General features: G+C 36.5%; 1 protein-coding gene across 1 annotated transcript in view; it reads right to left on the bottom strand.

Moving 5' to 3' along the window:
• LOC126821628 (FK506-binding protein 5) overlaps window positions 1-24,887 on the bottom strand; it is a 68,010-nt gene extending 43,123 nt beyond the window's left edge. The window contains exon 1 of the mRNA XM_056100897.1: window positions 24,721-24,887. Coding sequence (XP_055956872.1) covers window positions 24,721-24,760 — 40 coding nt within the window. The 5' untranslated portion in view covers window positions 24,761-24,887. The remainder of the gene's footprint in view (window positions 1-24,720) is intronic.
• Window positions 24,888-25,313: the final 426 nt, after the last annotated feature.

The following is a 25,313-nucleotide window of genomic DNA, read 5'->3' as shown; positions in this document are numbered from 1 at the left end:
TTGAAGTTTACATTAAAAGAGACAACCCTTCAAAATAAACCACCAATATTATGTTATAGCCATTTGAAGTTTACATTTAAGGAGACAACCCATTATGTTATAACTATTTAAAATTTACATTAATAGAGACAACCCATCAAAATAAACCACCAATATAAAGTTATATATCAAAATTAACAAAAATATTATGTTATAGCCATTTGAAGTTTATATTAAAGAACAACCCATCAAAATAAACCACCAATATAATGTTATTGCCATTTGAAGTTTATATTTAAAGAGAAAACATATCAAAATAAACCTTTATTATATAATCATTTGAAGTTTACATTTAAAGAGACAACACATCAAAATAAACCACCAATATTATGTTATAGTCATTTGAAGTTTGTATTAAAAGAGACAACACATCAAAATAAACCACCGATATTATGTTATAGTCATTTGAAGTTTGTATTAAAAGAGACAACACATCAAAATTAACCACCAATATATTACAGTCGTTTGAAGTTTACATTTAAAGAAACAACATCAAAATAAATCACCAATATTTTGGGAGTAACGTATAGTCCAATTTTATTTCAATAATTGCACATAGGGGGTCTTTAGCAGTGGAAGGAAGCAAGATGACCCAGAGAAAACCCACAAGGTTAGACAGGCGACCCTACTCCTATCCTTGTCAAGTACAAGCCACATATTCTATTCGACTAGTTTCCCCTTTAACTTCTATATATCATGCCTACAATCACAAACATATAAATATATTATATTAAATATATGTTTTTATTACTTATTTAGGTTGGGGTAATTATGATGAATTGGTGATTGGCATGAAATATATTTTTTTTCATAATTGATGGATGATTTTGTCTGACGAGACATAGATAGACACGCCTTCAAGGATATGACTCAATTTTCAATATCTGTTTTTTAAAAAATAAAAAGAAATGATGTTTTGTTTTTCTTCAGGCTGATTAATATTATTGTAAATTATGAAATAACCAAACAAAATATTGTGTTAATTACGCATATAGCCATATTATTCGGTTATATAGCCTAATCACCATTAATAGGGTTAATCTGCTCTACATCGTAGCATGTTATATGGTATTAATTCATATAAAATCCCATCAAAGAACAACCAGGTCATCAAATATACAACTTGATATTCCAAGAACAAATCTCGTATCGTGTGGTGATAGGACTTTCTCTGTAGCAGCACCAGTCCTGTGGAACAAGCTACCTCAATATGTGAAAGAAGAAAGAACTATAGCAGCACCAGTCCTGTGGAACAAGCTACCTCAATATGTGAAAGAAGAAGGAACTATAGCAGCACCAGTCCTGTGGAACAAGCTACCTCAATATGTGAAAGAAGAAGGAACTATTGCAGAATTAAAAAAGAGACTCGAGACTCTTCTCTTTACTTCAATATAACATCATTTTATGTGACAGACAACTTAGCGCCATTGAGCAGTTTACTGGATAAAAGGCGCTATATAAATACATTATTATGTGACAGATAATTCAACGCTATTGAGCCGTTTACTGGATAAAAGGTGCTATATAAATACATTATTTTTATTAAAAGGGTAGTGAAATGGAGTTTAACATCCTTGGATCTACTTCGACTGGGCTAATCAAGACGAGCTGCCTGTTGTTGTTTGTTAGTTGTATTTTACGTCTGCTAACAAACAACAACAGGCAGTCGGAGTAGATCCAAGGATGTTAAACTCCTGTTCACTGCCCTTTTAATAATAATAATGTAATTATATAACGCCTATTATTCAGTGGCACTGCGACGAGCTCCCTGGGCAAATTTCCTTCATATCATATTGCATGTACGTCCGTTTTCATTAGCCCAGTGAGTGCAGAAAAATAGTATGTTAAACTCGATTACATTTTTTTCCAAAATATACGATTTTAAACTGCCTGAGGATAATTAACAGACTTTAACATTTAATAACCTCCAAATAACCTTTATTAATAATAAACACATATATATCTGGTGACTAATACACATATACACTGACTACATGTATATCATATTTATCCTAATTAAAGATACAATCCCATCAAAGTATGGTGAGAGAGAGAGAGAGAGGGGGTTTATGTCTACTTGACGAAAACTCAGTCATTTCGGGACTAACACACAATTTAATTTTATTTCAATAATTCGTTTGCACGTAAGGGTCTTTAGCAGTGGGAGGAAATCGGAGGACCCCGGAGAAAAAACCCAAGAGGTTGAACAGGCGATCCTACTACTTGTCACGTACAATTGGGGAATCGAAACCATACCAGTTGACTCAATGTGCACTATATCACATGATTTCTAATACATAATTATGTAATTAAATAACACTTGATATGTATTTCAAAGTGAGAGAGGAAAATGGGGTTTAACATCCACTCAAAACAAGTTATTTTGGGACTAACATATGATACAATTTTAGTTCATTTCAGATGGTTCAATACTTAGCTGTGAGAGGAAACCGGAAGGTCCGCGAAAAATCCCCAAGGTTGTCAGGCAACTCTACTCCTTGTCACGTACATGCTGGGAATCGAAATCACGTCATTTAACCCAATGACAGAAATGAAAAAAATGAAATGAAATGGGGTTTAACGTCCTACTGTTCTGCTCCTAACCTGGGCTAATGAAGGCGGGCATACACCATACAGTGTGCTATGAGGGAAATTTTGCCCGGGCAGCGGCGCTACGGCCTACTCTTATATCGAATTCCAACTGCCATGGGATCTTTTACATGCACGCCAATGTGTACACGGGACCTCGGTTTTTTGGTCCCATCCGAACGACTAGACAGCTGTCCTTGTCAGGCCCTCCGTCCTTCATCACTGACAAGGGTAAACCCCGTCGGTAAATCCTGATGAACATTCTCGGCTAATGCAGGGATCGAACACCCGACCTCCAGGCTAGTGAGTCGGCGTCTTACCCACTTAGCCACTGTGGCTCCCACACACTTCTTATGTGTTGCCGGTTTCTTCCCACTTCAAGAGAATTATTGAAATAAAATTGAACTGTGTGTTAGTCCCGAAATGACCTAGTTTGAGTTGAGTGGATGTTAAACCCCATGTGTTGATCTTATGGCTAACACCTGTGAGAGTGAATTAAACGTACAGTGAACTCAAGGATTAAACAGCAAATAAGGAAGTTGGCTGACGATAATCCAAGAATTTACTAAGACTTCCATATTGATGGAAAATGGACAGTAATTAATGACAAATGCAAGCTGGAAAACAAATTCTCCCTCAATCAATTCTCCTGACAAAGAAGGCTACTTAAAATAAATTGTTCTGTCATGGGGTAGTTTTCATGCAATTAAAATATTTTGAGGGGAATTTGAAGCAATCTTTTGATGGATAAATTAGTTTGAATATGTTTTTAGTCCAAATATATCAGATTCCCCAGTTGTACGTGACAAGGAGTAGAGTCGCCTGTCCAACCCCGAGGGTTTTCTCTGGGTACCCCTGTTTCCTCCCACTACTAAAGACCCCGACGCTCAAGCGAATTATTGAAATAAAATTAAACCATACATTATAGTCCCAAAATGACCTAGTTTGTGTCGAGTTGACGTTAGACCCCATTTCTCTCTCTATCCCTCGAATATATCATCAATTCACACATTTTGTATGCTGGGAAAGCATCTTTGATATTTGACATTTACATGACATATTGACTAAATGGCTCAACATGTCATAGTTGTTTTAAATACGCTGTTACAAAACAACACCGAGAGAGTAAACTTTTTTATTATTAAAATAAAAATTTTACCAGTTTCCGATCATGATGGATAACTATTTTATGCACGATGCTTTTGTTTTCTCATGTATCATTTTTATGCGCATAACAATAAGACCTGCATGTACGGCTCATTTCCATCTCAGCTTTTTTGAATAGCATTGTGAATCTTTTATGATGTTTTCCATTACAACGGCTCCTTAGAATTTCCTACTAATTCATTACAGCATCATAAACAATCTAAAACAGGAAACCACGTTAAAATACGTCACGCGAAGATATATTTCTTTATTGCATGCCAGTAATAAAAACCACCACAAAAAGCAACAAACAATGATATGAACAGAATATGTTGGTCCGTGGTGGACTGGCCAGGTTTTCAGCTTGCCCAGTGGGCCCCTGAGGAAGTGGGCCCCCTTAGACATTAGACAATATATTTAAAATATGAATTAACAAAAAATATATAAATATTAGAAAGAAATTATTAGCATGAAAATTCTAATTACATCTTTTTGTTTCCACTTGCATATTTTTGGAAAATTTAATTTATTCATTTTAAAAATTAATTGATAGAATTGTATTGGTGGGTGGCCCCCCTTTGTATCCTTGCAACCAATAGTTTCAGACCAAGTCCACCACGGATTTTGTTTATTTTCTGACCTACATGCGTTTGTTTTGTAGGTTTATGTGTGTATTGTGGTGAAGAATTTTGACACAGCATCAACTAAATTTTCATAATTCATAAGAGGGAGAGAGAGAGAGAGAGAGAGAGAGAGAGGGGTAACGTCTGCTGCATCCAATAATTTGCTTGCGCATAGGGGTCTTTAGCGGTGGGAGGAAACCGGATGAACCGGAAAAAAACCCACGAGGTTGGACAGGCAATCCTATTCCTTGTCACGTACAACCAGTGAATCCAATCCATGCCAGTGACAGACCTTATGATAAAGTGTGCACGCACTAACCATTCGGCCATCCAATCTCCCAATTTTCATAAGGGATCTTTTCAAATTTGTTGTATCTGTAGCCCCCAAAAGGTCTTGTTTATCCCCATCCCATCTCTGTGCAAGCTTAAAATTCCAGTGCCCCTCCACGCTTATTAGATGAAAAAGATTCTAGCTACCCAAAGCCTGTTGGGCCTATCATTCTATGGGTTGGGAATAAAAGGCTCTAATTTAGCCCAAATGATTAATACGTGGGGGGTGGGGATGTATCTCAATTACTGCTGATTATTAATGGTCCTTTTGATTAATGTTTTTTTTTCAAACTATATTTCATTCAATAAGAATAGGATTCGAGAACAGGCTAGGCCTATATCACCCCTCTCCCTTCAACAAAACGATATAATTACAATTAGTTTACTCAAATACATGTATATAGTCGAAACTATTCATATTGTGTTATTAATTAATAAAATTAAGAAAGTATACAAAGATATTTTTATAAATTAAATGGTTATTTGATATACATAATGTTTGATGTTGCTTTATGGCCTAATGTAAACAGAACCTAAGATTAATGTTTTTATTGTAATTTATTTGTTTTATTATTAATAAATGATATTTCATACCATATCAACATGTTTTAGTTGATTCTTGGATTTAGACACACAAATATAAGTTGGCACAACAGCTCAAGCTTACAAAATGTGTAAGAACATTACTGAATAATAATGAATCTTCAAAGTTCAGAGGAATGTGTACTATAATTGTGTTAATTAGTAAAAACTTGTGAACTTGATAGACTCATTATCTCTAAATACCATTAATTACCATTACTCTTGATATCTGAGATGGTCTATATAGCTATTGTAGTAAATTTATTTCTCTCGTAAATGAAATGAAATGGGGTTTAACATTGAATTGTTCTGCTCAGACAGGGCTAATAAAGACGAGCGTTTGCCATGTTTTGCCTGAACTGCAGCGCTAAATTCCAACTGCCAAGGGTTCTTTTATGGGGATGTCAATTTTTTTTTTGTTCCATCCAAATTACTATATTCTGTCCCTTATCAGGCCCTCTGTCCTGCAGCAATGACAAGATGTAACAGAACCGGAAAATCCTGATGAACTATCTCAGCCACCACCAGGATCGAACACGGGACCTCCATGGCTCCCTTCATAAACCATAGATAGGGGCTGGTGTAGCACATTATACCCCAGACAGAAACAGGAAAAAGGTGGGGTGGGGTGTCCATCCATCCATCGAGAGAGAGAGAGAGAGATTGGATTTAACATCCACTGGACACAAACTAGGGCATTTCGAGACTAACACATGGTTCAATTTTATTTCAATAATTCGCTTGCATAGGGGTCTTTAGCAGTGGGAGGAAACTGGAGGACCTATAGAAAACCCACAAGGTTAGACAGACTACCCTACTCCTTGTCACGTACAACACATACAACCGGGGAATCGAAACCCTGCCAGTTCACTCAATGACAGACCTTATGGAACAACGCGTACATTCTAACCAAGGTGAGTTCCCTTCTGTAAAGTTGTCTCAAAGGGGCAGGAGGAAAAATTACAATTAAATGACATCTAGTAACACAAAGCAGATAACTCGGCTTTGAAGTCAGCAATAAAACATGTCAGGAACTGCAGAGCTTTCACAAGCTTTTATGACTCAAAATATCAAAGGGAAAATAACTAGTGATGATAGAGGGACCAGTGGAGGACAGATTCCAGTGATGATAATACATGTCAAAAATATCTTTTAGCTTGTTGATTTACAATGGCTGCCAGTTAATTCTTTGAATAGTTTTTGAAATTATCTGTCTTCATCTACAACTGTCATCATTGTAACTTTGCATCATTTTATTTAAAGGAACTTTTAATTAGTAACTGTCTGAAATAAAATGAAATGGGGTTTAACGTCCTACTGGTCTGGTCCTATACTGGGTTAATGAAGACGGGCATACGACATACAGTGTGCTATGAGGGAAATTTTGCCCGGGCAGCGGCACTATCGCCTACTCTTATTTCGAATTCCAACTGCCAGGGGATCTTTTACGTGCATTCCAATATATACACGGAACCTCGATTTTTTGTTTCATCCGAAGGACTAGACAGCTGTCCTTGTCAGGCCCTCTGTCCTGCATCACTGACAAGGGGGAACCACGCCGGAAAACCTGGATGAACTTTCTCGGCCAATGCAGGGATCGAAACCCGACCTCCAGGCTAGCGAGCCAGCGTCTTACCCACTTAGCCACGTGATCCACTGTCTGATAAAAGCCTACTACGGATACCCTCAACAACCTCAACCAACCTTGTGGGTTTCCTCCGTTTTCCTCCGACTTTCAAGACCCCTGTGCACTAGCAAATTATTAAAATAAAATTGAACCACATGTTAGTCCCAAAATGACCTGGTTTGTGTCGAGTGGACGTTAAACCCTGTTTCTCTCTCGTTCAACAACCTCAAAGTGCAGGAGTTTCCATGGCTTATCCCTTCATACAGATCTTTTTAAACAGAGTACCAGTATTAAAAACAGTGAATATACATAGCCCTTTTAACAGAATTTAAAAACAAATTTCAAATTTTTAACAATCTGATTAAATCACAGATCGTATTTCAGTTTTGTATTTGATAGTTCAAAATTTCGTTTTATTGATCTTCAAAACACTAGAATCTGAAAGAGTTTTTATATCTCGTGTTCTGGATATGATATATGGGATTAACCAATCAAACCGTCTGTTATGGTGAGATTTTTGCATGCAATGCACGGAACTGTGGCTAAAACACTAGAAACGTCAACACTGATTGATTAATCAATGTCTAAGATCATAGGGTCAAAAGCCACTCATATGACCTTTAACACAGCCTTCCACTACAACTTGTCAGATCTTCATGTAGTGTAAGCCATCGAAAGTATAAAAAAACGAAATGAAATATCGATCTGTATTTAAATCAGATTGCATTTTTAATGACTTTTATGTGACATTGTAATTTGCGTTGTCACTTGTCTGTAATCATGACGATTATAATTCTTCATGGAATTCAAAATACCAGTTCATAACAATACTTTAATCATTAAAGGTTTCTAGTCTTGTTTGATAGATACGTAAAAACAAAGATTAAAACTGAGATAACATTAAAATGTCACATCGTAGACGGTGTTGGGAAATATTGAATTTTGATAAAATATTTATTACATGGTCGATATATCATTTTGTCTATGTCTATAACTATATTGCATAATGTTAAAAATCAATAAAAATAGGTTGCCAGGCAACATGAGCATGGTTATGCTGAGTTTGCATGATGATCAAGATCCCATGGGCATGGTACAAGAACTGGAGTCATGGTACATGAACCTGAGTCATGGTACATGAACCTGAGTCTTGGTACAAGAACCTGAGTCATGGTACATGAACCTGAGTCATGGTACATGAACCTGAGTCATGGTACATGAACCTGAGTCTTGGTACAAGAACCTGAGTCATGGTACAAGAACCTGAGTCATGGTACATGAACCTGAGTCATGGTACATGAACCGGAGTCATGGTATATGAACCGGAGTCTTGGTACAAGAACCTGAGCCACGGTACATGAACCTGAGTCATGGTACATGAACCTGAGTCTTGGTACAAGAACTGGAGTCTTGGTACATGAACCTGAGTCTTGGTACAAGAACCTGAGTCATGGTACAAGAACCTGAGTCATGGTACATGAACCTGAGTCATGGTATATGAACCCGAGTCTTGGTACAAGAACCTGAGCCATGGTACAAGAACCTGAGTCTTGACACAAGAACCCGAGTCTTGACACAAGAACCTGAGCAATGGTACATGAACCTGAGCCATGACACAAGAACTTGAGCCATATGGTACAAGAATCTGAGCCGAGAACATGCCTGACACTGGTTGAGTGATATAATTATGAAGTAATTAATACAGATGAGAATCTGCTGATAATGCTGAAAACCATGTTGAAACTATGTGATATTTTCCATTTTAGCAGAGGCACAAATAATCAAGAGGGAGAAACAATGCATCATTGAGTCCTTTTCAATTAGCCCATGTCAAGCAATGAAACATATTCCCATATGATCGAATCATACATTGTTTTTCTTTTGTGGGTAATGAGAACATTTACAAAACAACATTTACAAATCAATAAAACCAGATCAAAAACAATAACCCATAGAAAACTTATCACAAAAAATTAAAAATTGAGAGGCTTATATCTCACATTTACGATAATCAAAACCTGTAATAATTAGATGATAAATTTAGGGGTTTGAGGTATCAGATATCATTGAAAATCAATAGGCTTCTTCATCTAGTAAACATTGTGTATGAGTTTATGGGTTGAGTTATCAGAAATCACAGAAAATAAATAGGATTCTTCATCTGATGAACAAAAACACTGTATATAAATTCAGATGATAAAGTGAATTACTTGAGGGCCCACAAGATTTTTCAGTCAAGGGCAATAACTCTGAGTTGTTGGTAGAGAAAGTTAATCAGGATTTTCCTGAATGGAAGGCATGAGGTGGAACAGCCCAGTTTCCCCTTGTGAGTGATGGTGAACAGAGGGTGTGGCATGGAACAGCCTGGTTTCCCCTTGTAAATGGTGGTGAATGGAACAGCCTGGTTAAATCTTGTGGTGAAAGGAAGACATGGCATGGAACAGCCTGGTGTCCCTGTGTGAATGGTGGTAAATGGAGGGTGTAGCATGAAACAGCCTCGTTTCCCCCTTGTGAGTGGTAGTGAAGGAAGGCGTGGCAAGGAACAGCATTGATCTTGTCACGGATGAAAAAGACAGCATTTTAAAGATCCCCTAGCAGTTTAAAATTAAAATAAGAGCAAGCAAATAGCACACAAAGTAGTTACAGAATAATATGATGTTAAAATCCATTTTATGTCTGTATATGATTTTCGATTTTCTTTTAGATTGAAGTTTGTTTTACGTGACTCTTGTTTTATTCTTTGCATAACTTTATTTGCTAATATTTAATGGTTCACAACCATGTTTGTTTTCGATATAGATTATCAAATTACTTAGAGGCTTCCAAATCAATTTTCTACGCAACTTCACGTTTACCATGTGACTTGGCATCAGAACAACAAAACCTTGCAGAACTGGACCATTTCTAACATTTCCAAACATTTCCAACAGTTACGGTAGCCATGCTTAAGATAAGACACAGTATATGATTGCATCATATGACAAGTGTATTATACAGGGAATAAATTTAGCAATGATTGACACAGCCGTATTGTAAATTGACAAGTCTGTTCGGTTCACGTAAATTATGATTAGAAATACGTCTGATCAGAAACCATGGACAGCCTTGTATCATTTCAATAAGTCAATCATTATGCAGACGGTCGGTTTCCACAAGGAATTGTCATCTGTTTATGAGGTCGAATAACCTTGGAATATCATTTCTGGTTCCTGGTTAATTAAATGTAACTATAGCAACAATTACTTCATTTATAACTGTAACTATAGCGATATTTACTCCAATTAGCTGTAACTATAGTAACGTGTGTCGTGCATGAGATAGCGTGTGCTTACTCTTTGTAGTCTTACTGTAATTATAGTAACAATTACTCTAATTAGCTGTAACTATAGTAACAATTACTCCATAGCTTTAACTATAGCAACAATTACTCCAATTAGCTGTAACTATGGCGATATTTACTCCAATTAGCTGTAACTATGGTGTTATGCATGAGGCCGTGTGTGCTGGGCACGACATCACTTGTGATGTGTCTGGCCTGTTTTAGTCTGAATTAAGCCCAACTGTTGTTGAGCAAGGAACATGATGTTATGATAACTATTAATTGTTGCCAATTGGAATACTCATGTTTCAGTCATTTAATAGAATAAATTTACATTTTACACCACCAACTTGAGTTCCTTTTTGTATAACCTGGGGGGATATTGTAAGGGGCTGAAAACACAAAAAAAAATCTCCATTTAAAGATACCTTGACAGTTAGAATTCAGTGGCTCGTGGGAAAGAGATAATGAAAAATAAATATATTGAAAATTTCATTCAAAGGTATTTATTCAAAGTGTTTGAGGGTTTGACAAGAGGATGTGCAGATTGTTTAATATCGTAACAATGGTACTTGACAATAGAGACTAAAACTATCCATTCTATCGTTAAATGGGGGGTTGGATGGCCGAATGGGTAGCATGTGTGCGCTGTATCATTGGTCTGTCATTGAGTCAACTGCTGTGGTTTTGATTCCTCGGTTGTATGTGACAAGGAGTAGGGTCGCCTGTCCAACCTCGTGGTTTTTCTCCGTGTCCTCTGGTTTCCTCCCACTGCTAAAGACCCCTACACGCAAGCGAATTATTGAAATAAAATTGAACCATGTGTTAGTCCCGAAATGACCTAGTTTGTGTCGAGTGGACGTTAAATCTCATTTCCTTTCTTTCCCTCTATCTTTAAATATTTGAATCTCTGCCATCCAATGGTATAGAGAGTTGATTATAGTCTTGTCAGGTGAATAAATGGCTAAATAATAATTTAAAGCCAAAAGAAAGATCTGAAATAGGCAGATTGAGCTCTTACATGATGTATCTTTAATGGTAGTTGAAGGACAAAAAGGTGCCTTTGATGTGGTGTCTACCTTTTTAAACTTTATAATGAGAGAGAGAGAGAGAGAGAGAGAGAGAGAGAGTGAGAGAGAGAGAGAGAAATGGGGTTTAACGTCCACTCGACACAAACTAGGTCATTTCGGGACTAACACATGGTTTAATTTTATTTCAATAATATGCTTGCGCATAGGGGTCTTTAGCAGTGGGAGGAAACCGGAGGACCCGGAGAAAACCCACGAGGTTGGACAGGTTACCTTACTCCTTGCCACGTACAACCGGGGAATCAAAACCACGCCAGTTGACTCAATGACAGACTTTATGGTACAGCTCGCACGTGCTAACCATTCAGCCACCCAACCCCCCAACTTTATAATGATCATCTGGACCACAATTAAATCATCAGACAGAATGGAATAATGAATTGATAAGGCTATGCCAGGAATGTCTGTGTTATTTCAAGGCTTGAGTAATTATCGACAAATTTAATTATTTATATATGCCACATAGTTTTTTGCCGGTGGAAATCTAATGATTATGAAATTTCAGTTAATTACCTGGTAAGCAAAAGGGCTATAGAATGTGCTTTTAGTTAAAGGTTACCAATTTGAAGAACAATTTGTGAGAGATGGGATTTAACATCCACTCGACACAAACTAAGTAATTTCGGGAGGACCGGAGAAAACCCACAAGGTTGGACAGGCGACACTACTCCTTGTCACATACAAATTGACTCAATGACAGACTTTATGATACCCCCCACCCCCCACCCACCCCCCCCCACACACTCCCTGAAACGTTGTGAATTAAACTGGTTGATTTGTTAACATAATTGATAATGTGAATTTCTTTTATTTTATTAAGAATAAAGGCGTGATAAGGGGCGTAAATCCTGAAACATCATTTATCTGTTGAGCAGGTAATATACTATCTCCATGCTTCAAAACAACGGATGACAAGAATTCTTATTTATTATTATTAAGAATCATAGTAAAAAATTACCGGGGGTTTTTTACTATGATTTATCTATAAGGGTTGGTTCCTGTTTTTCCTTGGATGCATCACTGAGATCCAAACTTGCCTGCACTGTTATGGGGACTCTTCTGCCCCTCTTTTCCTATCGTGTGTGAGGTTTTATCGTCTTCTTCTTGAGATTATTTATTATTAAGAATGACGACAAGAATTCTTATTTATTATCATTACGAAAGACAAAGTCTCGCTGGTTTAATCTAACTCAGGTAGATTATTGATTACCACCTATTATAACACAGATCACCAACCTCTCGTATAAATACACTGACTTCGCTAAAACAGAAAACATCCTTCTCATCGCTATAAATGTTGCAAGACACAATAATTCTATTGTTCCACGAGACTTGGAGTAATTTGAGGAATGTGGTAGCAACCGGTTGGTTATTGACCGGATCAAGCCACCAATCAATGGCGGTTCGATAAATCTGATTTGCGTCTTTCGGTAGTCTGGTTGCATTTCTTTTCGCTGATTAAATAACCAGTAGCCCGAGGTTTAGTAGACTTGAAATCAACTTGTACCAATTTGTAATTCACTGGTATAACACAATGAATGACTCTTAATTTACACAATAAATACCGGCTATCATGTTGTTGCATGAATATCAATTTAATCTGTCTCTTCTGACAATGGATGAACAGAGAGAGAGAGAGAGAGAGAGAGAGGGAGGGAGGAAAACAGGCATACATCACCAATGTTTTCGGGGCTATTCTTCAATTGAATATGCACCCAGGTGAGACATGTGGACGAGCTATGAATGGGGGTGGTCACAGTTCATTAATAAGTCCAATTCTAAATGGAGAGAGAGAGAGAGATAAATTAATGACAGATAGGCTGATAATTTTAATGTCAGCCATATTGTTTGTATATGTGAAGGGCCTGACAAGGACAACTGTCTAGTCGTTCGGATGGGATGTAAAACCTAGGTCCTGTGTACACAATGGCGTGCACGTAAAAGATCCCTTGACAGTTGGAATTCAATTTAAGAGTAGGCCGTAGTGCTGCTGTCCGGGCAAAATTTCCCTCATAGCACACTGTATGGCATATGCCCGTCTTCATATCCCAGTTCGGAGCAGAACAGTAGGACGTTAAACCCCATTTCATTTCATTTCATTTGTGTATGTGAATATAGAGTTAAGAAATATATTACGCATTATTAAAATAAAATAAGAAACTGAAATTAATATTAGTATCACTATTCAGTGATACATACACCATACAGTGAGCTATAAGAGAATTTTGCCCAGGCAGCAACATTTCTGCTTATACTCTTCCTCAAATTTCAACTTCCAAGGGTTCTTTTATGTGCTAATATGTAAACTGGAGGGCCATTGTTTTTTGTCCCATCCGAATGAGTTTTGTCATTTTGAGACTAACATGTTTATTGTGTTCCTATGGATACGTGTAATTCTAGGGAAGATAATTTTGATGAGATTCTGCCAACTCTTCATCGTTCCTTTACATACATGCCAAAGTGTACACAGCGGGACTATGTTTTTTTGTCCCATACGAAAAACTAGATAAAACTTTACTTGTCAACCCTGAAAACTGGGAATCCGGCAACAAAGATCCTGAGATGCAGGGATTTGAACTAAAAACAGAAATAACGGAAAAAAATCAACATGTCCTCAGATCAAATACATACAAACATAATGAGACGACATCTACATATTTACACCACTGTTACCACCTCACCGATCGTTGACGTAATGTGAAACTCACAGTAAAAGTTAATCTATTCCCAGATAAGCCTCAAACAGCTTCCCAGATACAGAAATCAAAGTGGCTTAAAGTAGCTAAGTCTCTAACTCAATAACATCCAAAGTCTTCGACATTGAAAACACAAATTATTTTTCAATTCAAATCAACATTGATGTTGTGATCTTACTGGGAAAAGATAGGCTTCTGATATCCAATATTTAAGACAACCATAATGCGTTTCAGTGACATTTTTAACAAGGGAATCAAAGAACGAGGCTAGACATATTCCACAGGGTCATGTCAAATGGCGACACAATATTCTTATCTGCAGAGCATGCGCAATAAATACTTTTGGTGTAGACTGGAATAACCAGACACTAGAAATTGCCATTCGATTGAGACTTCTGGCATATTTCGCTGAACATAACTGATATGAAATTAGAGTAAAAATCGAAACAATTGAATGTAAATCAGTTTATTTACATTCATATTACATAATTATATGCGTTGCGGCCCATTTATGTCCATTTCTACGTCCCAAATATTAGGGATTTAGCTCCTTTAATTTACTTCCATATAACCTTCAGAGATTCCCAGACACAGAAATCAAAGTCGGTTTAAAACTTGATTTCAACATGGATTATTTGAGAATGTGCATGTTGTTTTTCTTGTTGTCTTTGAACTAATCTATATGGCTGGTTTGAAGAAGAGAAAAGTTTGACAATAAAAGTTGCTCTAATCAACAAAACAGATAATTTTAGGAGTTTAAGTTTTTTATTCGATTTGGCAAAAGCGAAAGATTAAAAGGCACTGACTGCGCTTTGTATATTTGCCTGACAGTATCTAATTTATCACGGTTTAATTTATGCTAAATTGTACTAACATTGATAATTCAACATTTAATTAAGAAATAAAAACCAAAGGCAGATTTAAATTCAACAAAACAGGCAATTTTAGGAGTTCAAAGTTTTTATTCGATTGGGGAGCCCGTAAGACTTAAAGCTACTGATTGCATTTTGTAGTTTTTGCTGATAGTATCTATTTATCACATTTTAATTTATGCTAAATTGTACTAAAAAGTAGATAATTTTATGACCTGAATTCAAATTAGCCATCCATGGCTCAAAATAAAGTAATTTGACTGCAGTTTTCAACATATCCATTTTTATACTATTTACCAAATACAGGATTCAGTGGCGTGGTTTCCCTTTGGCAAGGAGCGGCGTCTTGATGCTCGGATTGGACAAAAAGCTGAGATCCCGTGTACACGCTGGTGTGCACGTAAAAAACATTGACAGCTGAAATTCGATATAAGAGTAAGCAATATTTCCCCAAAGCACACTGCACGGCCAATGATCGTGTTAGGCAGGCTGACTGATTAATTTTGATAATGAGTGTCCCGTTTACAAGTTTTTAATTTCCTGACCACTCTTAAAAAATTAATCATTATACATCAATAATCAATTGGGTTGTTTATTTGTTAACAGTGATCAAGAAATTAAATGTTTGTAAATTGGATACTCATTCTCAAAATTGAATGGTCAGCTTTAAACTGGACACAAGTACAAATTTTGAAACAAAGATTGGATATTGAATGAATGTGAAAGAAATTAGTGCTAAATACACAAGATTAAATGATACCCAGGTTACAGTGACACATCATGTACCATGTGGTTTATGAAATTAAATTGGAGGTGTCTTTATGAAAATCAATGCATAAGAGAGAGAGAGAGAGAGAGAGAGAGGGGAGAGAGAGAGAGATTAGGTTTAACATCCACTCGACACAAACTAGGTCATTTTAGGACTACCATGCATTAAAAATCTGTGGGAAAACAAAAATAGGATATCAAAGACTGCTGTATTAGCTATCAGTGCAGAGCACTTTAAAATCAATATTGCTACCAGAAATTATTATTCAAAATCAAACCTTTATTATGCATATTGGGGGGTTGGATGGCTGAATGGTTAGCATGTGCGCGCTGTACCATAAAGTCTGTCATTGAGTTAACTTGCGTGGTTTCGATTCCCCTGGTTGTACGGGACCAGATAGTAGGATCGCATGTCTAACCTCGTGGGTTTTCTCCAGGATAATCCGGTTTCTTCCCACTGCTAAAGACCCCTACACGCTAGCAAATCATTGAAAGAAAATTAAACCATATGTTAGTCCCGAAATGAACTAGTTTGTGTCAAGTGGACTTAAACTCTCTCTCTCTCTTTCTCTCTCTCTCTCTCTCTCTCTCTCTCATTCTCATTATGCATATTAGATCATCTAAGATATATTTGTTTAGGGAAATTAATCACATGACACAAGGAAGAGAGAATTATCTTCAGGGGTAAGACTGATTAGATTATATCATAACACTGTAACTCGGGTATTATTTAATCTTGTGTATCTAGCAGTCATTTCTTTTATATTTGTTTAATATCAAATCTTTGTTTAAAAATTCATAAAAATCGTTTAAAATCACCCCAAATAATCTTGCGTATCTAGCACCAATTTCTTTCATATTCGTTTAATATCATATGTTTGTTTAGAAATTTGTAAGTCCAAATTAGATGATTTTGGGTGATTTTAAATAATTTAAACGAATATTAAACGAATGTGAAAGAAATTAGTGCTAGATACACAAGATTAAATAATACCCGGGTTACAGTGATTAAAGCTCTGACATTTGAATTTAAAATCTAAATTCAGATCTTTTAATTATTCAGAAAAAGAAATGACCAAGTAAATGTTCCAGTAATCATTACCATATCCTCCTCTAAAACAAGGGGGGGTTGGATGGCCGAATGGTTAGCACGGGTGCGCTGTATCATACAGTCTGTCATTGAGTCAACTGGCGGGGTTTCGATTCCCCAGTTGTACGTGACAAGGAGTAGGGTCGCCTGTCCAACCTCGTGGGTTTTCTCCGGGTCCTCCGGTTTCCCCCCACTGCTAAAGACCCCTACGCGCAAGCGAATTATTGAAATAAAATTAAACCATATGTTAGTCCCAAAATGACCTAGTTTGTGTCGAGTGGACCTTAAAACCCCATTTCTCTCTCCCTCTCTAAAACAAGTGGCTCAGTGAGTAAGGCACTGGCTCACAAATCAGGATGTTCGGTGTTCGATCTCAGTGTTGTTCGAGAAATTTCCCTAGGGTCATCCTGCGTGGTTTCCCTGTGTCAGTGGTGCAGGTCGAAGGTCCCAGCAAGGAACAGCATCTAGTTGTTCAGATGGGACAAAAAAACTGAGATCCCATGTACACATTAGAGTCAATGTAAAAGAACCTTTCGATTGAACAACTATTTGAATATATGTATGACATGACTAAATAAGATTTTTCTATTATTCAGAAAATTAATTCCCAGTAGACGTTCCAAAAATTATTCTCACTGGCAATGGACAACATATAGTCCTTTGGATGGGATGGAAAACCAAGGTCCTGGGTACACACTGGCATGCACGTAAAAGAATCTTTGGGATTTGGAATTCTATATAAGAGTATGCTCATCATCATTCGATAAAAAAGTAGGCCGTAGCACTGTTGCCCAGGCAAAATTTCCCCCATAGCACACTGTATGGCATATGCCCGTCTTCATTAGTCAACAACAGAATGTTTAAACCCCATTTCATTTCATCTATTTCTAATACAAATTCTCAGGTAATCCCCCCATTCCCCATGCCCAACGTTAAGTTGTCTCCACCAAAGCACTGCCCCCCACCCCCCAAACCCCCACACCTGGCGTGGCTGAAATTGCTGACCACACCTCTGAGTAGACATTCCAATAATTATTCAGCCAGATCCTGTTATACAAGTGAAAGACAAGAGTAAATATATAACCAGTGAACCACACCCCTTGTTTATATATGTACCCATTGTTTACCATCATGATGACTCACAATCACAAGGTGGTTATTGGCATCGTTTGTTTGTATTCTCTAACAGAATGGAATGCTTGAATCATTAATACCCAGGCATGACATTACCAGGAATAAAACCATTACTTATTGAAGAAAGAATTTCAGGAATTTGTCGATCAATACGACACGATGGTCCTGGATGATTAACTACAGAGTCGAGCTAATAGTACTCATCAATAGTATCAAAAAATAAATATTGTCGATAATTCTTTATCATAAGCAAATATAGTTATAACATCTCTATATCTTTTAAACAAGAGGCCCTAATGGGTTTAATGGTCAATTGGTGGATTGAGTTCTTTATCATACAGAGAGAGAGAGAAATGGGGTTTAACGTTCACTCGATGCAAACTAGATAATTTTGGGATTAACATATGGTTCAATTTTATTTTAATAATTCGCTTGCCCGTAGGGGTCTTTAGCAGTGGTAGGAAACTGGAGGACCCAGGAAAACCCCATGAGGTTGGACAGGCGACCCCACTCCTTATCAAGTTCTAACTACACCAGCTAACTCAATGACAGACAGACCTTTGGACATCCACCCCCCCTCTTTATCATAAACAAATATAGTTAACATCTCTATGTATCATTTAAACAAGAGGTCCTAACAGGTTTCATGGCCAATTGGTGGATTTAGTTAGGCTTTTAGTATTTAACTGTAATTCAGTGTCTAGTTGTCTGAATGGCCCCAAAAAACAAATCCTGTGTAGTCTACACATCATTGGGGAGAGATAGAGAGAGATAGAGAGTGAGGGTTTGACGTTCACTCAACAAAAACTAGGCCATTTTGGGACTACTATATGGTTCAATTTTATTTCAATAATTCGCTTGCGCGCAGTGGGAGGAAACCAAAGGACCCAGAGAAAACCCACGAGGTTGGACAGGCGACCCTAATCCTTGTCACGTACAACCAGGGAATCAAAACCACGCCAACTGACTCAATGACAGACCTTATGATACCCGCATGCGCTAACCATTCGGCAATCCAACCCCCTTTAACATTGGAGTGCACACAAAAGAGCCCTCGACAGTTGGAATTTGATATAAGAGTAGGGCAGGGCACAATTTACCTCACTGCATATTTCCGACTTCATTAACCCAGTCAGTGCTGAACAATAGAACGTTTAACTCAATTTCATTTCTTGTACCTCATATCAAGCAACTATGGAAAACATCAAAATCTGACCATTAAAATTTATTTGAACAAATCTGAATAATCACCACCGACCTATCCACCAGATTTTATTGTAATCCTTCGAGTGATTCAGTAGAAGTAGAAAATATGAAACCTTGTACAAGCTTAGCTTTATTACTGTAAAGAATATCCAGTTCTAAACATTTCAACAAAACAGATTAAGTTGTCGTTTTCATTTCATAAAAGTGACACTATTTTCTCGAACAATATAAAAATTCAATAAACTGTTAAAAATATAATTCAACTATATCAGGGCTCTTGTTTCAGGAATATTTTTGGTCTTGACTGACAAACTAGGACATTGCTGGACTAACATAGGGTTCAATTTTATTTTGATAATTCGATTACATGTAGGGGTCTTTAGCAGTGGGAGGAAACTGGTCAACCTGGAAAACCAACAAGGTTTGATACTCGATACTACTCCTTGTCAGGGGATGACGTGGCTAAGTGGGTAAGACACTGGCTCACTAGCCTGGAGGTCGGATGTTCGATCCCTGCATTGGCCGAGAAAGTTCATCCAGATTTTCCGGAGTGGTTCCTACTTGTCAGTGATGCAGGATGGAGGGCCTGACAAGGACAGCTGTCTAGTCCTTCAGATGAGATGGAAAACCGAGGTCCCGTGTATACATTGGAATGCACGTAAAAGATCCCTTGGCAGTTGGAATTTGATGTAAGAGTAGGCGATAGTGCCGCTGCCCGGGCAAAATTTCCCTCATAGCATAGGAACAGAACAGTAGGACGTTAAACCCCATTTCATTTCATTTCACTACTCCTTGTCATGTGCAAGCTGGAACTCGAAACCCTGCCATTTGGCTCAATGACAGACCATATGATCTAAAGAACACACCTTAAACCATTCAGCCACCCAAATGAAGTCAACGCTCTACATTCAATCTTTCACAGACGTTTCGGGCATGTCACGCATCAAACTAGCAATCCCATCAAAAATAAAACACGATTACGTTACATCAAATGACAACTAAATTGTCATTCATTTCAACTAGAAGCGTGTGGAGAAAATAACCAATCAACACGTCGACGTTACAATCAATACAGATCACTGTAATGTCATAAAACACATCCATTAGAGTCTCACATATCAGAAAAGGCATGGTGACCTAGACTTAATCTAAATCTATCCAGTCTTTACAGGGCTAACAAGGCTCAATAATACTATTCACATGTCTATATATATACTACAGTACATATATATTCATTTCATGAATATTCATGAGCTGATTAAATTTACTTATCTTATTACATCTCTATATACACTGCAGTCTGGACAGGATTTAAATGAAGAGAGAGAGAGAGAGAGAGAGAGAGAGAGAGAGAGAGGGGGGATTAACACCCACTCACACAAAAAAGGTCATTTTGGGACTAAGACATGGTTCAATTTTATTTCAATAATTGGTTTGCACATAGAGGTCTTTAGTTATGGGAGGAAACCGGATGTTTAAAACTAAAGTGCATGTAAGAAAGGTTTATGATTGTGCGGCAAACAAGCTTTATCATATTATTTTTTATCCTGCAAGTTTGGGGGGATATTGAAATGGGCTCTGTCAGTGTAACTCCGGTATCATTTAATTGTGTTTATCTAGCACTAATTTCTTTCACATTCATTCAATATCAAATCTTTGTTTAAAAATTTGTAAAAATCATTTAAAATCACCCCCAAATCATCTAATTTGTACTTGTGTCCTGATTAAATCTGATCCAATTTACAAGTGTTTGATTTCTTGATCACTGTTAAAAAAATAAACAACCCAATTGATTATTGATGTATGATGATGATTAATACACAAGATTAAATGGTACCTGGGTTATAGTGTCTGTCCTGATTCTGTTGCCTGGGCATATCTCATAAAATATATTTATAAAACTTTTGCAAGCATCAAACTATCACAGTAGTTGGGCCTTTTGCTAATTAGAAATATCCCAGATTTTAATGAATTTTGTGTTTCCATGGAAACAATTTTGGAATAGGAGGGCATGGTATGTCGATGACTTGAGTCTTCTGGTTGTTGATGATTTATAATGTGAATTAATGGACTTAGTGAGATATTAACCATCTATAAGGTAAATAATGATTGTGTGTAGCCTAGAGATGTTTCATCGAGCTCGGAAAATGATAAATTTAAATTTCAAAAGACAGATTAGACTACAGTTTACACAGTGGAATTAAAATCGTTATTCATGATCAACTTTCCTGAAACATATCCCCACTGGTATACATGTTTTTCGATTAGACGTACAGCAATTTGAATTTTTATTCTTCGGAAATATCTATTAAAATTCTGCTTCCCATTTCCTTGGGAACAACACATCCCCACCAAAAAAACAAAACGAAAAAAAAACACTGATTATTCTTCTCCAAAGCTTTTATCCCAAACTTTTATGTTTTAAAATTTGCAACAAAACAGCCACGAGATCGAGTGACTTTTTATTTATCAAGCTCTGAAGATCTCCTGGTTATTTTGGTTTCTTCTTACCAGTAGATCTTGTAGTTTAGGCTCAAATCCTTGCAAAAGTTAACAGAACACAGTTTTTATGGGAAACAATCACTGGTTTATTCTAAAAAAAGAACTTTTCGACAAGTTTCCTCTTATCGTTATCAAGCACAATCAGTTTGAAACGTCGTGTTTTTAGAATAAAACTAGTGATTGTTTCCCATAAAAACTGTGTTCTGTTAATGTGTTTCCCAATCGCTAAATGCCACTTAAAGATTATCTTGCAAAAGTTCATGATTTTAAAATTCAACCATCAAATGTTCCATTTCTTCAACATGTTTCAATAGAAGTTGTTTCCGATATGATTACATGTTTCAGATGGTACATGATTACAGTGATTATGACTTGTTACATATGGTGGAGCTGACAGGATACTTGTTACTATATGGAGAGAGAACCAGAGGGGGGTTTTAATGTTTACTCATAACTCAATAGAGCCATCTATTATATGGAGAGAGAGAGAGAGAGAGAGAGAGAGAGAGAGCGGTTTAATGTTTACTTTATATAACTCAAAAGAGCCATCTATTATACGGAGAGAAAGAAAGAAAGAGAGAGAGAGAGCGGTTTAATGTTCACTTTATATACCTCAGAAGAGCCATCTATTATACCGAGAGAGAGAGAGAGAGAGAGAGAGAGAAAGAAAGAGAGAGAGAGAGAGAGAGAGAGAGAGAGAGAGAGAGAGGTGTTTAATGTTCACTTAAAATAACTCAATAGAGCCAGTGCTAAAGTCAGTATTAAATGTTTCATCAAGTGTTCTATTGTCAGTATTACATGTTTCATATCTATAAATTATCTATAAATCAAATTTATCTGGTGGTCATGACAACCTTCCATTGTTGTTCTTGGTGTTTAAGTTCGCTTCCACCAAGAGTAATATCGCAGACAAGTTATGATATTTTTACTTTTATTAAAGATACATTATGGGAGATTAGATAAAGAGCTGGCAGTTCTCACTACAATAGATAAAAACTAGATAATGTAAAGGGAATATGCTGAACATTACAGTCAAATTGATCCACTCTGAACCAAGATATTAGGCTTTGACTGTTAGGCCTTGCCTCAATCTCCATTACTAAAGTCGGTACAATTTAAAAAAAAACATAGTCTTGATTATCCATTTTTGAATAAATTCATCAATGACCGTTGAGCAGCAAATCGGATTCAAATCCAGTGAAAATCTGACACATAAGTTGATTAAGGTCTTTTCATGTTAATAAATGTCTAATTAATAGTTTATACAACATTTCAGGCCCTAAGAATGACCTGCAGTAGGCAGATTTAGCTCTTGCCTAATGTATGTTTAAATTAGCGCATGGACACCGAGGAAACTGATGTACCTGTAGTAAACCCACAAGGTTGAGAAGGAGTCCCTATCTCCAAGCCAGATACACTCACACTAGGGATTGAAACAAACCACGACCGCAAGCCAGAGGTGCCCGGCCATCTAGAGCTCGAAGTCTGGCCCTCTAGACGACTCGGTCATCCTAACCCTGACACAACCTGCCATTTATGTAACAGAATATATACATCATACATTCAGATTTAGGAAGGTGGGACAAAGTTAAACAAGATAACCTTCTATATATAAAATAAACTATTAATTATACAAACAAACCAAGTCAACTTTAGCTAAAACAAGACTCTGAATCACCTATTTGATGACTTTTTTTTGTAGCTTTTGTTACACTGACTGATATCGTATATTTAACCCTACTCAAAGTATCGTGTTGATCAATACAATCTGACTATTTATACACTCTCAAGTCGAAGAGTAGTCTGACCTCCTCGCTAACAAGTTTGGCAAAATATCAGAATTTCTAATGTCATATGACTTGGCCCTGCTACAATTTTCTTCTATAAAACTGAATTATTATGTTGCCGTTGTAACAAAATTCTTTCTTCGTTTTTTATTTTTTTATTTTTACTGATTTCATTCCTTACCTATCAAATCCCAAATCTTTCAGCCTAAATGGAATATCGCTATTCTAGTAATCATGTTAAGAATGCCATGCTACCGTGATCAAGTTTTACAAAATTTCTTGCTTAAATTTCTTTACTTATTTCACCTGAGTTTTTAAAGCTATTATTAATCCTATTGTTAAAACCCTCTTTTCCAATAATTGGCTTACGTATAGGGTCCTTTAGCAGTGGGAGAAAACCGGAGGACCGGGAAAAAACTTATGAGGTTGGACTGGAGACCCTACTCCTTGTCACAAACAAACTGGCAATCAAAACCACGCCAGTTGACTCAATGACAGATCCTATGACCTAAAGCGCACTAATTATACTACTTGACCACCTAACCCTCATTATAATGACCAACACAATACTTTAAAAACATGAAGATAATAATCATTATCAATAATCAATAATAATTAATGACCCTTGCATCAACAGTAAAAAAAGGGGCATTTTCTGGTCATTATCCATCACACAATGGTCGAGAGCGAGACATTAAGTAATATATTGATACTGCACGAGGAGTTAGCTGAGTGTTGTTTCAATATATTATGCAATGTCTTTGGCTCGAAATCATTAAACAACTTAAAATATAGACACTATCCTGTACGTGCTTTTCAATGAAATACGTCACGTGAGTCCAATATTTCATCTAGTATAGATCATGTATGATTGGCAAGTTGCCCATACCATTATTGGAAATAATGGTACGCCAACATCAAAGGATGACGTCACATCTGTATTTTATATGTCAGTGTGCGGTAGATAGATTTATTTGGCAAAAACATATACATGACTTATTGGAAGCCATGGTGGCTAAGTCAGTAAGACATTGGCTAGCTAACCCAGTCGGAGCAGAACAGTAGGACATTAAACAACAATATGGTTACATTGACAACAACATTTACAGCAATATGGTTACATTGACAACAATATTGTGACAACAATATGGTTACATTGACAACAATATTGTGCCAGCAATATGGTTACATTGACAGCAATATGGTTACATTGACAGTGTAGAGATCTCTCTCTGAAACAGCAAATCAAGTAACTTTTCTGACTTGTAAGTAAGTATTGTATTTTTAAACGCATTAAAACAACAATTTTTTCAATCATTTACCTGTTAAATATCTAGCGTTAAATTCTTTGTCATATTCCATGGCTATAAATCATGTATTTTATCCCCAGTTTCTTCAATACTTTAAACTGCACCAACAAACTTTAACTCAAATACTCAATATGCCCCTTGGCTTAATATTGACATAATTTCATAGCAATGGACTCTTTCTCTTTACAAATTATTAATCACATGAAAAACTATCTCCTATTAGTCACACAAAAGTCGTGTAACCCTGTACAGTTTAAACAATATGTGTTAAGAATTTGGAAAATAAACAAATAACTAATTTTTTTTTTAAATCCGTGTGACACGAGACATCAAAATGTCAATCCTTCTTTTCTTAACTCAATATTTGAAGTAAAATACAATTCTATTCTCAGCAAAGTGGCTGTGATTCAGAGAAAGAAAGAGAGAGAGAGAGAGAGAAAGAGAGAGAGAGAGAGATATCTAAATTCAGTATGAATGGAATTTGTTAGTCTCGAAAATGAATTATTTTTTTAATATTTCACCAAATTAATACAATTAAATATTTCTTAAGAGACAAAACAAAATCAAATTACATTCATACTGATTTTAGATCACCTGCAAGTTAA

Source organism: Patella vulgata, chromosome 5, assembly GCF_932274485.2.
Source record: "Patella vulgata chromosome 5, xgPatVulg1.2, whole genome shotgun sequence".
In the NCBI taxonomy this organism is placed as follows: Eukaryota; Metazoa; Mollusca; class Gastropoda; family Patellidae; genus Patella; species Patella vulgata.
The sequence above is the reverse complement of the archived record's forward strand: the minus strand, read 5'-3'. Positions and strand labels throughout refer to the sequence as shown.